Genomic DNA, 16929 nt, shown 5'->3' with positions numbered 1-16929 from the left:
ACTGGAACAAAATACATACCACCCTCTGGAACTGGCAATAAGAGATGAAGAAGAAGGAGAAAAACTTGAGAGAAGAGAAAAGAGAGAAGGAGACTGAGAAAGAGATAGAATGAGACGAAGATGGAGATGAAGCGAAAAAGACGGAGGGAGAAGTGAATAAAAAGATTAGGAAAAAGTGTAGAGGGGTAGGGCAGAGTTAGACGGAAAAAGTTTATTAAAATGTATGAAGATAGGTCAAATTTAGGGCAGAACAACGTCTGCCGGGTCTGCCAGTATACTATATATACCACCGATCTTTATGGTTTTTTCAGACAACAATATATGCGGGGCAAGCGAGTAAGAAGTAATTCAGTTTGAGTTGAGATATCAATCAGTTTGATTAAGCACGCGATCTGCCGGCCAATAGTAGAGTTTCATTTGAGTTATCAATCAGTTTGGTTATTAAGCCAGCGAGTAGCAAAGTATACGTGTAATTGTGAATTACTTTAATAAAGGCCATTTTTCCATTCTTCAATATTGGAGTTATTTATTCAACAGTTTAGTGATTCGAACTTAGCAAAAGGGCAAATAAGAGGATTTGCAAGTAATTCGTTACAATTGGTGTCAGAAGAGGAATTGTTGAATAAATTCCAAAGGACAACAAGGACATGGCAAAGTTCAGTGAATTGAAGATCCAGCAACTAAAGAAGGAGTTGGAGACCCGTGGATTGAATACAAGCGGCGTTAAACTTGAACTTCAGGCACGGCTACGAGAGGCAATGGAAGCAGAAGGAATTGATGTGGAAGAGTATGTCTTTCATTTTGATGGCGAGGAGACAACAAAAATTGAAGAGAAAAACGAAACATCGCAAACGGTTACCAGCACAGACTTGAACGTGATATTGGCTGCAATATCTGCACAAACGTCGACAGTAACATCGAAAATTGAAGCACAAGAAACACGTATTTCAGAAATGTCGACACAAATTTCTTCACAACTTGAAGAACAGAAGACGTATATGGTATCCCAACTGGAATCGCAGAAAACCCGTATAACATCACAATTGGAAGAACAGAAGACATATTTGGCATCTCAACTGGAAGCGCAAGAGGCACGTATATCTGAAATGTCGGCACAAATTTCGGAACAAGTATCATCGCAGCTCTTTGTGAAACTGGAAGAGCAGGATGCAAAAATTTTACAACTCGAGGACAAAATTGATGCCGAAATAGAAGCGTTAAAAGATCGTATGGAGCAGTTACAACTAAACCGCCCAGCTGTTTCAGCGAGTAATCCAAAGGTAAAGACACCATCCTTTGACGGTTCTGTTCCTTTTCAGGTCTTTAAGCTACAGTTTGAGAAGACCGCAGCAGTGAACCAATGGAATGCTGAAGATAAAGTTGCAGCTCTGTTCGTGGCACTGAAAGGGCCTGACGCGGAAATCTTACAGACCATCCCAGAGTACGAGCGGAATCACTACGAAACATTGATGAGCGCTTTAGAGAGACGTTACGGAAGCGAGCATAGGAAACAGATATTCCAAATTGAGTTGCAAAACCGCTACCAAAAAGCAAATGAGACATTGCAGGAGTTTGCTTCAGATATTGAAAGATTGGCTTATCTTGCAAATGCAGACGCACCTGTGGAATACACTGAAAGGGTAAAAATCCAGAGCTTCATAAATGGCATACGAGACGTGGAAACGAAGCGAGCTACATACGCGAAACCCAAAACTGACATTTGCTGAAACGGTATCACATGCATTGACTCAGGAAACTGCCTCCCTATTAAGTAAACCAGCATATAAGGCTCATCGTGTAGAAGTAGAAAGGCCAGAATGGGTAGACACAATTTTGGAAGCACTGAAGGGATCAAAACAGAAAAATGCCGGAGTTATTAAATGTTTCAAGTGCGGCAACCCAGGTCATATTGCACGACATTGCAGCACCGGTCCCAATAGCTCCAACAATGTGGGTGGCCGTAAACGCAGAGCTGAAGGAGATGAGCAAATCTCCAAATCCACTCAATCGTTAAACTAAAGCGAGTCAGCCGTAAGGGGCGACAGCTGGCTCCCTCAATTGAATGCCCCATAATCTCTATCTCACAAATTGGAAGAAGGTCAAACAATCTTACTGTCGGAGGACATGTGGATGGAAAGGAACGTTTACTGACTGTAGATACGGGTGCATCTCATTCCATCATTCGAGCGGATTTAGTCAACAAGAAGATAACACCATTGCATGGAGCAAGATTGCGTACAGCCACTGGAGAAGACAGCACGGTTCTAGGAGAAGTATCATGTGAAGTCGCAATTGGGAACGTCACGGTAGTACACAATTTTATAGTGGCAGAGATTGTTGATGAAATCATAATTGGAGTGGACTTCTTAATCGACCAGGGCATCAAGATCGACATGCAAAGCAAGACGATGCGATATAAGAACATGGATGTACCACTTAATGTCGGCTACGAGAGAGGCTACAGCAGTAAACGAGTGCTGGTGGAAGAGAGTCAGCGAATACCACCAAAATCCGAAGCAGTCATCTGGGCAAAGGTTGATGGAGAGTGTGGGACAAACAAATTGTGGGTTGTCGAAGCAGCAAACAAATCAGCACTGAACATACTTGTAGGAAAAACCCTGGCTATGACAAAACAAGATGGACGTGTTCCGGTAAGAGTACTCAATGAGTTCAATTCACCACTCAAACTCACTAAAGGAGCTATTTTGGGAAGATGCCAAGAGGCTGAAGTAGTTATTAACTGTGAACAGCTCCAGGAACACGTTTCAGCTAGTAATACTAATCTTTCAAATGACATCACGGCATGGACGCAGGGGCTAGAGGAAGCATATCAGAGTAAGGCAAAACAACTGCTCCTAAAGTACGCGAACATATTTGACCAGGACGGTTCTAAACCAGGCCGCACCAACGTTGTGAAACATCAAATTGACACTGGAGATGCGAGGCCGATCCGTCAAGCTCCACGTAGTGTTCCACTGGCGAAGCGGCAAGTTGTGAGTCAAATTATACAAGAAATGAGCGACAGCGGCGTCATCGAACCATCAGCTAGTCCCTGGAGCTCATCGGTAGTACTTGTAAAGAAGAAGGATGGAAAAATGAGGTTTTGCGTGGACTACCGGAAGTTGAATGACGTTACGAAAAAGGATAGCTACCCATTGCCAAGAATTGACGACACTCTGGACTCGCTCTCTGGTACGAAATGGTTTTCCACACTGGACTTGAAAAGCGGCTACTGGAAAGTGGAGGTAAAGGAGGAAGACAAAGGGAAAACAGCCTTCAGCGTCGGAGATGGTCTTTGGCAATTTACAGTAATGCCCTTTGGACTATGTAATGCACCAGCTACATTCGAGAGACTCATGGATCAGGTATTGAAAGGACTACATTGGAAAACATGCTTGGTGTACCTGGATGACATCATCGTATTGGGCAAGAATTTCGATGAACATCTTAAGAACTTGGAGGAAGTTTTCCAAAGAATAGCTGGCGCTGGTCTGAAGTTAAGTCCCAAAAAGTGTGCGCTGTTTAAAAAGGAAGTAAATTATTTGGGTCACAAGGTAACGACAGAGGGCATCTGCACTGCGAACGAAAAGATAGAGGCTGTAAAGGATTGGCCAAGACCACAGAACCTACATGAATTAAGAAGTTTCCTTGGGCTGTGCACATATTACCGCCGATTTGTACAAAATTTTTCCAGCGTAGCCCAAAGCCTCCATGAGCTTACAAGAAAAAAATAAAGCTTTTGAATGGAAGAAGGAGCAAGAAGTGGCTTTCCAAACATTGAAGGAGCGTTTGTGCACTGCCCCAATGTTAGCATATCCGATTCCAGGAGCAACATTTATTCTAGATACAGATGCGAGTGGATATGCTATAGGAGGCGTTTTATCACAACTGGTCGATGGACAGGAGAAGGTAGTTGCATATTACAGCCGTTCGATTGGAAAACCAGAGAGGAAATACTGCGTTACGCGGAGAGAGCTGTTGGCATTGGTAGAGTGCGTTAAACATTTTCACAAATACCTCTACGGCCAGCGATTCCGTGTCAGGACAGATCACGCAGCTTTAAAATGGCTACTGCAGTTCCGTAATCCGGAAGGAAAATTGGCACGGTGGATCGAGCGACTACAAAGCTATGACTTTTCCATTGAGCATCGAAAAGGTAGTACCCATGGAAATGCCGATGCAATGTCATGAAGACCATGTAGTTTGGAATGCAAGCACTGTTCAAAAGCCGAGGCTAAAGAAGACATTATAGATGTCCGGCTAATGGATATAACGTGTACGGATGAATGGGACAAGGAACAACTAAGAAAGTGTCAGGTAGAAGATACAGATCTGTCACATGTTATGAAAGGGCTCGAATGAAATGAAAGACCAAACAGGGAAGAGATGTCAGCGGAGAGTCCCATTGCGAAGTGGAACAGTTTAAAACTGATATCCGGTTGCTTGCATCGAGTATGGGAGAGTGAGGATGGTCAATGCAAGAAGAATGTGATAGTTGTTCTCAGAAAGAGGATTCCTGACGTGCTCAGCGAGCTGCATAATGGTCAAAGCGGAGGTCATCTTGGAATCACGAAGACGCTCGAGAAGATTAAACAGAGATTCTATTGGGTTGGTTGCCGTCAGTCGGTCACTGAGTGGATTGCGAACTGCGAGGTTTGCAGCAGAACGAAAGGGCCCAAAACCCGAAGTCATGGCCAGATGAAGCAATATAACTCAGGTGCGCCATTTGAAAGGATCGCTATGGATGTCGCAGGTCCATTTCCTACTAGCAACTGCGGAAACAAATATGTACTGGTGGTTATGGATTATTTCAACAAATGACCAGAGGTATACCCAATCTCAAATCAAGAAGCGGAAACAGTAGCAGAAGTGTTTATAAACAATTGGGTTGCAAGGTATGGTGTACCAATGGAGTTACATTCTGACCAAGGCAGGAATTTCGAATCAGCTGTGTTCCGGGAAATGTGTAAATCATTGGGAATTCGAAAAACACGGACAACTGCATTGCATCCTTAGTTCGATGGTATGGTGGAACGATTCAATAGAACATTGGAGGAGCATTTAAGGAAAGTAGTAGACAAGTACCATAAGGAGTGGGATACACATATATCATTATTCTTGATGGCTTACCGATCGGCAGTGCATGAGACAACGGGCCAACTCCCGTAGAGGTAATTTTTGGGAATTACCTTCGACTGCCAGCTGGTTTGAAGTTTCGGATAGATGCCGATGCAGAGAGAAATGTCAAGAAATCCACTGGTGTCTTGGAAGAAGAGCTGAGAGAGATACACGATCTTGTAAGGCAACGATCAAAGATTATGAGTGACAAGATGAAAGCGAGGTACGATAAAGCAATTAATTCGGAAGGGTTTCAGGAAGGAGATTTGGTGCTGTTATACAACCCACAACGAAAAAAAGGTTTGTCCCCGAAATTGCAGTGTAATTGGGAAGGCCCATACAAAGTTGTAAAACGGATCAACGATGTAGTGTACCGCATACAAACCATTGGCAAACCCCGAACCAAAATGAAAGTGGTTCATTTGGAAAGGCTGGCAGCGTTTAGATCGAGAGATTTGTCTGATCGGGACGATCAGGCTTAGGTGGAGGGCAGTGTTACGAATATTAGCAACACTAAGGGGTACTGTCATCTCTAAGCCGATGCTAAGAGTGACTTGTATGCACATCCATAAATCAATCATTATGTATCTACATAAACGAATCAATCATTATGTCTACACATATGTACGTACACGCAGCGGAGAAGAGATGCACAATTGTAATTGCGGAAGTGTCGCTCACAAATACACGCGCCTATGAGAAGCTATACACGTGCATCTGTAGTTATAATTATATGGCAGTAACTAACTAAACTAAATTCTGGAAGCGCCTAGAAGATGCGACGAGGAAATCACAGAGTATAAAAGCACCAACCGTAGAGGCGCGAGAGTCAGTTTTGATCAGTGTTGCCAGACATTTTTGGAGCTTATAGCTAAATTGACAACAAAAATAACTAAAAAAAAATTTCATAGCCAAAAATAGCTAAAATTTTTTTTCTATAAAAATAGCTAAATAAGCCTTTATTTCACATTAAATTACACCACATATGTATGTCCGTAGTTACTAGATTATTATAAAGCAAAAAAAAAAAAATAATAATTCAAACGGATTTTCATTAATGGCATTTCTAAACTCTCTTACCTCTATCCAAAACTTTACTGTAGAAGTGGTCTCTTGCCATGGATATGAATATAGTTTTTTCCATTGCATTTCTATAACAGTAATTTCATCTTCGTTTAAAGAGCCCTTTTCTGCCTTAAACGTATCAAATATTTTGGGCTTCACAACATTTAAAGCATTTTTTATAGCAAAAAACTCAATATTTTTTAAAGATTGAATATTCTGTGGTAGGTGTTGACGTAGCTGCTCAATTAACTTGATAATAAAAGTCTGAAAAAATTTCCGAATGCATTGTTCTGCATCTTCATCAATGCTACCTTCGCCTTTTTTAATTTTATATATTCTTCAAAAGAATAATGAAATTGTGGAAATGGAGTTAAATATGTTGTAAGCGGAGAACACAAAGGGTCAACATTTTTACATAGAGATATTATTTGATTACATAGATCAGTGATCAACAAAACTAGCTTTAAAAAAATTTTTTGGGATCTGCATCATTCGATTCGAATAATTTATTAGCTTTCTGAACTTCGTTTAGCAGCGGCTTTAAAAACTGAAGATATGCTAAATTAGTATCATTATAAAGAGAGCCAATAACTTTGCTTTGTGGCATGTTTCCTTAAGTGCAGCAATTTTAAAATGTGTTCGCAGGTCCAGCCATTGATCTACTAATCGTTTGATCGCCACTTCAATAGATAATCACCTAGTATCACGTGCCCTGACAATTTGTATTGGTTGCAGTCCGTCATTAATGGCAGAAAAAATGGCTTTGTATTGATTTTGTCTTGCAGCAGACTTGGAAAACCAATTATACGTTTCTGCCACAAGAAATTCTATTTCACTAGGAATAATTTTGGAGGCGGTAGAGACAGCTATCTGTATCGAATGACAAATACATGGTACTAGTTTTATTTTCGGATTGAGCCCTTTCAATCGAGCGATTACACCTCTATTGACACCGGTCAAAACATTAGCATTGTCCGTTCCTAGACCTACCATATTTTCTATGCGTAAATTGCACTCTTCCAGCGACTTAAGAATTGATTCAACAATGTCCTCCGATGTATAGTCTTTTAGCTCAGCTAATTTTAAAAAAGTATTTATAATTTGTTTGGAACTTTCGCTATAGTAACGAATGACAATACCCAGATACTTTTTGACGCTAATGTCAGTTGACTCGTCTATTATCAGACTAAACTTATTTGTTTTAATGTCATCCATTAATAATTTTTTGAAATGAGGAAATAATACATTTTTTATGATTTTTAAACTGGCTGCAGTTTCACTATCGTCTAATATATGTCTTTGTAATTGTATCAGATGATCAACAGATAAAATCGATGTATGCGCAGCAATATAAACTGCATTTTCTTGCTTTACTTTCTGCCTTTACTGCACTGTTATTTACCGTCACTGATCGAAAAGGTAAAGGTGGTTGTATACCCCGGGAAAAAGGAGACATTGCATTTGCATGCTTTTTAGTTTTCGCATGTAAAATCAAGCCATACAACTTCGGCTTCAATATGCAGTGACAATATTTGCAAGCAATATTGTCTCCATCGTAGCTAATCCACTTCTCAAATCGTTTGTCCTTCAACCAAGATGATCGAAAGCCTTGCTTGTACTTTCTAAGGTAAAAAATTAAACACAAAATAATGCACCAATTCACCAAAGAAATACAACCTCTTTTCACTTGTACACGACTCTTCGTCAGTGCTGTTATCGCTGCTGTCATTCCTAAAATAAAAAGGTGTAATAAGCAAAGAATTTCAATATAAATTTGTAATTCCGTTCCATTTCGACGGTCTATTATGAAAAAAACGTGCACATGAATAAGCGATTGACCATTAAATTTGGAAGTAGCAATTCGATTACATACCAATAATCGATATAATAAAAATTTATTGGGCATGCCAGACTACCAACTTTTGAGCAATTTGATAGCCATAAGGCAGAGTGCACACGGTCGATATTTATATTCTAAAAAGTTCTGTGAAAATAATTTAGCAAATTACAAAATTTTTTTAACTAAAATCGCTAACTCGATTAAAAAAATAGCTAAAAAATAGCTAATAGCTAAACCCGAATTTCTATAGCTAAACGCCGAAAGAATAGCTAAATCTAGCTATAAAATAGCTAAAATGGCATCAATGGTTTTATTAAGCACGCTATCTGTCGAGCAATAGTAGAGTTATTTATTGTGAAGTACTTTAATAAAGACCATTTTGCATTACTAAATAGTGGTGTTATTTATTCAACAGTTTAGTGATTCGAACTTAGCAGAAGGTTGCAAATAAATTTGCAGTAAATTTGCAGTAAATTCGTTACAATACACTAAAATTATTTCAAAATTAAGTAAATACCTTTGACTTCAATATTCATTTCTATTTATTTCAATATGATGATATTTTATATATTTTTAAATAGCATAAACAAGTGCAAGTTTTAACTTGCTCAAACTGCAAACTAATACCACTTACACTCACAAACTAATATAACTCACTTTTGAAGCTATTCTTAAAGAGTACAGTTCGAATACAACAAAAACAAATATACCTTTTAAAAGGCTGTTCTAAAAAGAGATACTAACGACACATTTGGTGACAAACTTTTCACTACGATTTTTTTATTTTTGGCCTATGGAACCGACCACTGTGGAGTGGTTATACACCTCTGTTTTCTCCATTAAATCGACTTATTTGAAGGACCCCTAATCTGTAAATTTTTGATATTAAGGGCGAAAGATTTCGTTTCTTCGATATTTTTTTATAGAGAAAAATTCATTTGAAATTCTATGAATTTCAACTTGTCTTCGAAAAACTATAAAATTAGAATGAGTTTAGCGTTTTAATGTAAAACATGTGTTATCATTAACATTTCCTATGACAAACTTGACGGAAAGAAACAAAAATTGGTTTAACATCGACGCCCCACTGTGCAAATAGTTAAGCTGTTATTGGATGCCGCTGCCGGTGCGCTGGTGGCACATGCGTTGCGCATGCGAAGCATTTACATTATAGTTTTTATGCTTAAAAAAGGAATTAAAAAAAAGTGTAACAATTGTGGCGACCAAAAGTCTAAAAGTATTTACAATAGGAAGAATAACCAAAAACATATTTAGCCCGCCAACGAACCGCATCGGCGGAATGGGGAAATGTGCACATAAATTACGCTCAAGTGCTAAAGAGTAAATTGAATTCACGCAGCAGCAGCCGTTAGCAATAGCACAGGAAACAGTACATGTCCCGCCCGCGTGTTTTTTTGCTTGTATAGCAGTCTTACGGTAAACTTAAAACTATTTTTATACTCAGCTGAGCAGAGCTCACAGAACATATTAATTTTGTTCGCATAACGGTAATCCGTAACGGCATAAACTAACGGAGATAGATATAGACTTTTATATATCAAAATGATCTGGGCGAAAAAAGAAATTTATTTAGCCATGTCCGTCCGTCCATCCGTAAACACGATAACTTGAGTAAATTTTGAGGTATCTTGACGAAATTTGGTATGTAGGTTCGTGGGCCCTTATCTCAGATCGCTATTAAAATGAACGAAATCGGACTATAACCACGCCCACTTTTTCGATATCGAAAATTTCGAAAAACCGAAAAAGTGCGATAGTTCATTACCAAAGATGGATAAAGCGATGAAACTTTGTAGGTGGGTTGACCCTATGACGAAGAATAGAGAATTAGTAAAATTTTGGACAATGGGCGTGGCACCGTCCACTTTTAAAAGAAGGTAATTTAAAAGTTTAGCAAGCTGTAATTTTGCAGTCGTTGAAGATATCATGATGAAATTTGGCAGGAACGTTACTCCTATTACTATATGTGTGCTAAATAAAAATTAGCAAAATCGGATGACGAACACGCCCACTTAAAAAAAAAAATTTTTTTTTGTAGTCAAATTTTAACAAAAAATTTAATATCTTTACAGTATATAGTAAATTATGTCAACATTCTACTCCAGTAATGATATGGTGCAACAAAATACAAAAATGAAAGAAAATTTCAAAATGGGCATGGCTCCGCCCTTTTTCATTTAATTTGTCTAGAATACTTTTAATGCCATAAGTCGAACAAAAATTCACCAATCCTTGTGAAATTTGGTAGGGGCATATATTCTTTGGTGGCCACCGTGGTGTGATGGTAGCGTGCTCCGCCTATCACACCGTATGCCCTGGGTTCAACTCCCGGGCAAAGCAACATCAAAATTTTAGAAATAAGATTTTTCAATTAGAAGAAAATTTTTCTAAGCGGGGTCGCCCCTCGGCAGTGTCTGGCAAGCGCTCCGATTGTATTTCTGCCATGAAAAGCTCTCAGTGAAAACTCATCTGCCTTGCAGATGCCGTTCGGAGTCGGCATAAAACATGTAGGTCCAGTCCGGCCAATTTGTAGGGAAAAATCAAGAGGAGCACGACGCAAATTGGAAGAGAAGCTCGGCCTTAGATCTCTTCGGAGGTTATCGCGCCTTACATTTATTTAATTTATTTTTTTTATATATTCTTTGACGATAACTGTTCTCTGTGAAAATGGGCGAAAACAGTTGAAGCCAGTTTTTTTGATCACGCCCACTTTTTCGATATCGAAAATTACGAAAAATGAAAAAATGTCATAATTCTATACCATATATGAAAAAAGGGATCAAACATGGTAATTGGATTGGTTTATTGACGCAAAATATAACTTTAGAAAAATCTTTGTAAAATGTGTGTGACACCTTCCATATTAAATAGAAGAAAATGAAAAAGTTCTGCAGGGCGAAATCAAAAGCTCTTGGAATCATGGCAGGAACACTGTTCGTGGTATTACATACATATATAAATAAATTAGCGGTACCCGACAGATGATGTTCTGGGTCACCCTGGTCCACATTTTGGTCGATATCTCGAAAACGCCTTCACATATACAACTAAGGGCTATTCCTTTTTAAAACCCTCATTAATACCTTTAATTTGATACCCATATCGTACAAACGCATTCTAAAGTCACCCCTGGCCTACCTTTATGGCGATATCTCGAAAAGGTCCACCTATAGAACTATGGCCCACTCTCCTTTAAAATACTCATTAACAACTCTCATTTGATACCCATATCGTACAAACACATTCTAGAGTCACCCCTGGTCCACCTTTAAGGCGATATCTCGAAAAGGCGTCCACCTATAGAACTATGGCCCACTCTCCTTTAAAATACTCATTAACACCTCTCATTTGATACCCATATCGTACAAACAAATTCTAGAGTCACCCATGGTCCACCTTTAAGGTGATATCTCGAACAGGGGTCCACCTATAGAACCAAGGCCCACTTCCTTTTAAAATACTTATACACTTTTCATTTGATACACATATCGAACAAACACATTCCAGGGTTACCTTAGGTTCATTTTCCTACATGGTGATTTTCCCTTATTTTGTCTCCACAGCTCTCAACTGAGTATGTAATGTTCGGTTACACCCGAACTTAGCCTTCCTTACTTGTTAATGCCAATTTGGTTCGATTGAATTTTCCGCATTAGCCATTGATTATTTGTTGCCCGCCAACACCATAATGCAGCGAACACTGAACGATTGTTTAATGAGTTATAGGGAAATTTTCGAGTTTGTTTATTTTTTTATTTTTTTGGTTTTCAAGAAACCACTTGATGCGTACGCCCTTCGTAAACGTCAAGTGGCTGCACGCTGTGCTTTGTGAGGCGCGCTGCCTTTGGCTGTTTATTTGTATGCACTCGCACGAAGGGGCTATGAGCCATTCATTGACTCGATTTCTATTCTTTCTTTTCTTACACTTTTGTAATGTGAAACCTTTTCGAAAACGATTTGCTTTATATTTTTGTTGTTGTTGTTTTTGTGCATGGGGATATGTGTTCTTCATTGAATTACGAATTTGTATGTATGTCAATGATTTGTTGAAACAAATTGCGTGTGTAATGGCTAATTTTCGCATGATAATGCAAACAAACTTATTTATCCCTTCCGTTTATATTCTTCAGGCGTCTGACCCTACTCAAGGTAGGGAGGGTAGGTGAGTAGAAAGATACACCTAGTGTTGCCCGTCTAAGCAAATGGCTTACAGCAATCGCAAAGACTACCTATCCAGTTTCTTAAGACCGCTGGTTCTAGAGTAAGTACCACATATTTTGCATCCATGTGAAATAGTATAAAACTTACTTTTAAAGTAGCCAAGGACCATATGTTGGCGAAAAATATGACTTGCAATGCTACGGCATACTACTTTGCTGCCAAAGTAGGATTAGCATTGAAACCGCGGGTAGAGCTTCAGAACTTTTTCAAACCTATTATATATATCACAATTAAAAATATCTATATACTCAGCTGAGCAGAGCTCACAGAGTATATTAATTTTGTTCGCATAACGGTATCCTTTAACGGCATAAACTAGTCGAGATAGATATAAACTTCTATATACTGTTACGAATATTAGCAACACTAAGGGGTACTGTCATCTCTAAGCCGATGCTAAGCAGTGACTTGTATGCACATCAATAATTCAATCATTATGTCTACACATATGTACGTACACGCAGCGGAGAAGCAACGCACAAACACATGCGGATATCTTATCTGAGATGCTCCCAAAAGTATGCAATTATAATTGTGGCAGTGTCGCTCACACATACACGCGCATATGAGAGCTACACACGTGCATCTGTAGTTATAATTATATACCAGTAACTAAGTAAATTCTGGAAGCGCCTAGAAGATGCAACGAGGAAATCACACAGTATAAAAGCAGCAACAGTAGAGGCGCGACAATCAGTTTCATTTAAGCAAGCTATTGGTTGTGAGTATCAGTGTTATTGTGAAGTACTTTAATAAAGGCCATTTTGCATTATTAAATATTGGAGTTATTTATTCAACAGTTTAGTGATTCGAACGTTAGCAGAAGATTGCAAATAAGGGGAATTGCAGTAAAATCGTTACAATATCAAAATGATCTGGACGAAAAAAGAAATTCATTTAGCAATGTCCGTCCGTAAAGACGATAACTTGAGTAAATTTTGATGTATCTTGATGAAATTTGGTATGTAACCATGCCCACTATTTCGATATCGAAAATTTCGAAAAACCGAAAACTGCGATAATTCATTACCAAGGACGGATAAAGCGATGAAACTTGGTAGGTGGGTTGACTTTATGACGCAGAATAGAAAACTAGTAAAATCTTGGACAATGGGCGTGGCACCGTCCACTTTTAAAAGAAGGTAATTTAAAAATTTTGCATGCTGTAATTTGGCAGTCGTTGAAGATATCATGATGAAATTTGGCAGGAACGTTACTCCTATTACAACATGTGTGCTAAAAAAATTAGCAAAATCGGATAACGAACACGCCTACTTAAAAAAAAAATAATTTTAAAAGTCAAAATTTAACAAAAAATTTTATATCTTTACAGTATATAAGTAAATTATGTCAACATTCAACTCCGGTACAACAAAATATAATAATAAAAGAAAATTTCAAAATGGGCGTGGCTCCGCCCTTTTTCATTTAATTTGTCTAGAATACTTTTAATGCCATAAGTCGAACAAAAATTTACCAATCCTTGTGAAATTTGGTAAGGGCATAGCTTCTATGACGATAACTGTTTTCTGCGAAAATGGGCGAAATCGGCTGAAGCGACGCCCAGTTTTTATACACAGTCGACCGTCTGTCCTTCCGCTCGGCCGTTAACACGATAACTTGACCAAAACTCGATATATCTTTACTAAACTCAGTTCACGTAATTATCTGAACTCACTTTGTATTGGAAAAAAAAATGGGCGAAATCCGACTATGACCACGCCCACTTTTTCGATATTGAAAATTTCGAAAAATGAAAAAATGCCATAATTCTATACCAAATACGAAAAAAGGGATGAAACATGGTGATTGGATTGGTTTTTTGACGTACAATATAACTTTAGAAAATTTTTGTAAAATGGGTGTGACATCTACCATATTAAGTAGAAGAAAATGAAAAAGTTCTGCAGGGCGAAATCCAAAGCCCTTGGAATCATGACAGGAATACTGTTCTTGGTATTACATATATAAATAAATTAGCGGTAGTCGAAAGATGATGTTCTTGGTCACCCTGGTCCGATATCTCGAAAACACCTTCACATATGCAACTAAGGTTCACACCCTTTTAAAACCCTCGTTAATACCTTTAATTTGATACCCATATCGTACAAACACATTATAGAGTCACCCCTGGTCCACCTTTATGGCGATATCTCGAAAATGCGTCCACCTATAGAACTAAGGCCCACTCCCTTTTAAAATACTCTTTATTACCTTCCATTTGATACCCATGTCATACAAATACATTCCAGGGTTACCCTAGGTTCATTTTCCTACATGGTGATTTTCTCTTCTTTTGTCTTCAAAGCTCTCAGATGAGTATGTAATGTTCGGTTACACCCGAACTTAGCCTTCCTTACTTATTTTAAGCTATCTTTTTTGCTTAAATTTCTAATGACTTGTACTTGACTCCAGTTATAAAACTATCGCGTGGAAAATACCGGCATGAATCCGCAAAATAACCCACAAGCTACTGTTTAGAAAAGAAACTTGAGTTTCTATCCCCAGGAACTGAACCTGTGACTCAGTATTCTACCTATACATTACGGAGGCTGCCTTCACCAGCATACAAACTAGCGCGATTGTTAACATTATCTATAGAGCTAGAACCAATTCTCACGACGGCCGGTTCTACGCATCAGAATGGTTCGGATTTTACCCAAACAAGACATCTTATTTTAAGAATACTTTGCCAGCTTCCTGAAAAAGAAATTCCTCAGGGAGGAGCCCTCGTGTTGTGCTGATAGCGGGTTTCACGTAAAGGACAAAGCAACACCCATGGTTCAACTAAATGGTTGGCTTATCTGTTACTTACTTACTTAATTGGCGCTTAACCGTCTAAACGGTTATCGCCGTCCAACAAGGCGCCCCAGTCGCTCCTTCGCTCCGCCAACCGGCGCCAATTGGTCACACCAAGGGAGTTTAAATCGTTTTCCACCTGGTCCTTCCAACGGAGTGGGGGCCACCCTCTACCTCTGCTTCCATAGGCGGGTTCCGATAGAAACACTTTCTTGGCCGGAGCATCATCTTTCATTCGCATAACATGGCCTAGCCAGCGCAGCCGCTGCGTTTTAATTCGCTGGCTCATCTGTACAAAAACAAAATATTTTAGTTCAGATTGCCAAAATCTGCGTTATGCGAATGGAATGGAATGAAAACACTAAACTTAGCAATTTTTGTATGTTGTAAGAAAATGTTGCCAATGTGTTGGTTTCATTTTGAGTTTGCCATCTCCTTTTTACAATCTCATCGACCATGCAATGACAAAAATAAAATCAGCTGATGAGATGAGCCAACCATATAATTGGGCCCTGGCAACACCGAAAATTTAGAAACAAGTAGGGCCAATCCCCACCATTGCATATCTAATTTGAGTCACAAAACGAACCATCCAAGCTCAGAAAACTGTACTTTGACAAAGCTGTAATCACATTCTATTTCAAAAACTTACGGTCTTTGCTGCGGTGTTCGATCCCGTTGTCTTCTATTTTTGAACCAATTTGATACTTGCGTCAGCGTCAGTCCAGTCTTCTCAGCCAACGTCTTTTTCTCATCCGGCGTGGGATAACGATTTGTCATATAGCAATCCTTTAAAGCATTTCGACTCTTCTCTTTGAAACAATACACCGTCTCTTCGCCATCCCATATTGTTTTTGGCAAAGGATATTTCTTGCGCAAGCGATATTTATCGACCGCGCCCAATGGTCGTCCACGCAACTTTTCCGCCTCTTTATAGTGTGCCTTAAACCAAAGATTTTGCAAGTCCACATGATATTGCACAGAGAAGCAATGAGTCTCAAGTAAACTATAGAGTTCATGAAATTGACCACGATGATAGGCGACTAAAGCACGTGCACGTAGTATACTTTCATTTGTTTTGAAAAGTTCACTGGTGGGTAGACTGCAAAGGAACGTGGTAAGTTTTTCGATATCACCTTTTTGTTGTAGTGCTTCGCACATGCACTGGATCTATGAAGTGGAGGGAGGACAAACAAATTTGTGTTATGTTAATTGGTGTAAACGTTTTGAGTAAGTTTTAAGTCACACCTGATCTGTGGTGAATTGTAAAAATTTACGATCCAACTGAAATCCACCAGACATACCATGTGTTGTTGTTAAGCCGGATATCAGCTGACTACCACCATTCAAGCCCACTGTTGACCGATTAATACTATTTAGCGTATCACTGGTGAGCGCGGTTTTTGTATTGCCATTATGATCACCAATGCCATTTTCATAGACGATACCATTTAAAGCGGGATAGAGCGGCGAGCCAGCAATTGTGGGTGGCGGAGATTTGTCATAATCACTAGTGATATCGCAAAATCTTCGTTCAAGCTCTTTATCACTGGCATAGGCGGGGAACTTGTCGAAGTGTAGCACCGTTTTACAGGAGATATTGCCACGATAATCTAAAAACAAAGAACACATTTCAGTAGACGACTACATTAACATGACGAGCACTTAAGGCAAAATTAAGCTTTCTTAACCCTAACGCCATAGTCGTAACCATACCCATATCCATATCCATCTCCAATGTGATCGATTAAGGGTGCTTAACCTAAAAATCGTGAAAATTTCATAAAAATGAAGAAAACCCAAAAATTTACAAACATAGTACACAAAAAATAAGTCTCTTAGTCAAAACGTATACAAAACAATAA

General features: G+C 38.9%; 2 protein-coding genes across 7 annotated transcripts in view; one reads left to right on the top strand and one right to left on the bottom strand.

Annotated features, from left to right (window-relative positions):
• Positions 1-16929, top strand: part of LOC137254054 (hydroxyacylglutathione hydrolase, mitochondrial-like) — a 141825-nt gene that overhangs the window by 44381 nt on the left and 80515 nt on the right. The window lies entirely within an intron of this gene.
• The window catches only part of Six4, a 44240-nt gene that overhangs the window by 15743 nt on the left and 11568 nt on the right, over positions 1-16929 (bottom strand). The window contains exons 2-4 of one of the 2 annotated variants that reach the window (XM_067791741.1): positions 16781-16826; positions 16313-16677; positions 15717-16234 (exon numbers count right to left, since the gene is read on the bottom strand). In XM_067791741.1, the coding sequence (XP_067647842.1) occupies positions 15717-16234; positions 16313-16677; positions 16781-16796 (899 nt within the window). In that variant the 5' untranslated portion in view covers positions 16797-16826. The remainder of the gene's footprint in view (positions 1-15716; positions 16235-16312; positions 16678-16780; positions 16827-16929) is intronic. The other variant, XM_067791740.1, reaches the window with a different exon arrangement.

The sequence above is a fragment of the Eurosta solidaginis genome, chromosome 5, assembly GCF_040869045.1.
Source record: "Eurosta solidaginis isolate ZX-2024a chromosome 5, ASM4086904v1, whole genome shotgun sequence".
Taxonomy (NCBI): domain Eukaryota; kingdom Metazoa; phylum Arthropoda; class Insecta; order Diptera; family Tephritidae; genus Eurosta; species Eurosta solidaginis.
The sequence above is the reverse complement of the archived record's forward strand: the minus strand, read 5'-3'. Positions and strand labels throughout refer to the sequence as shown.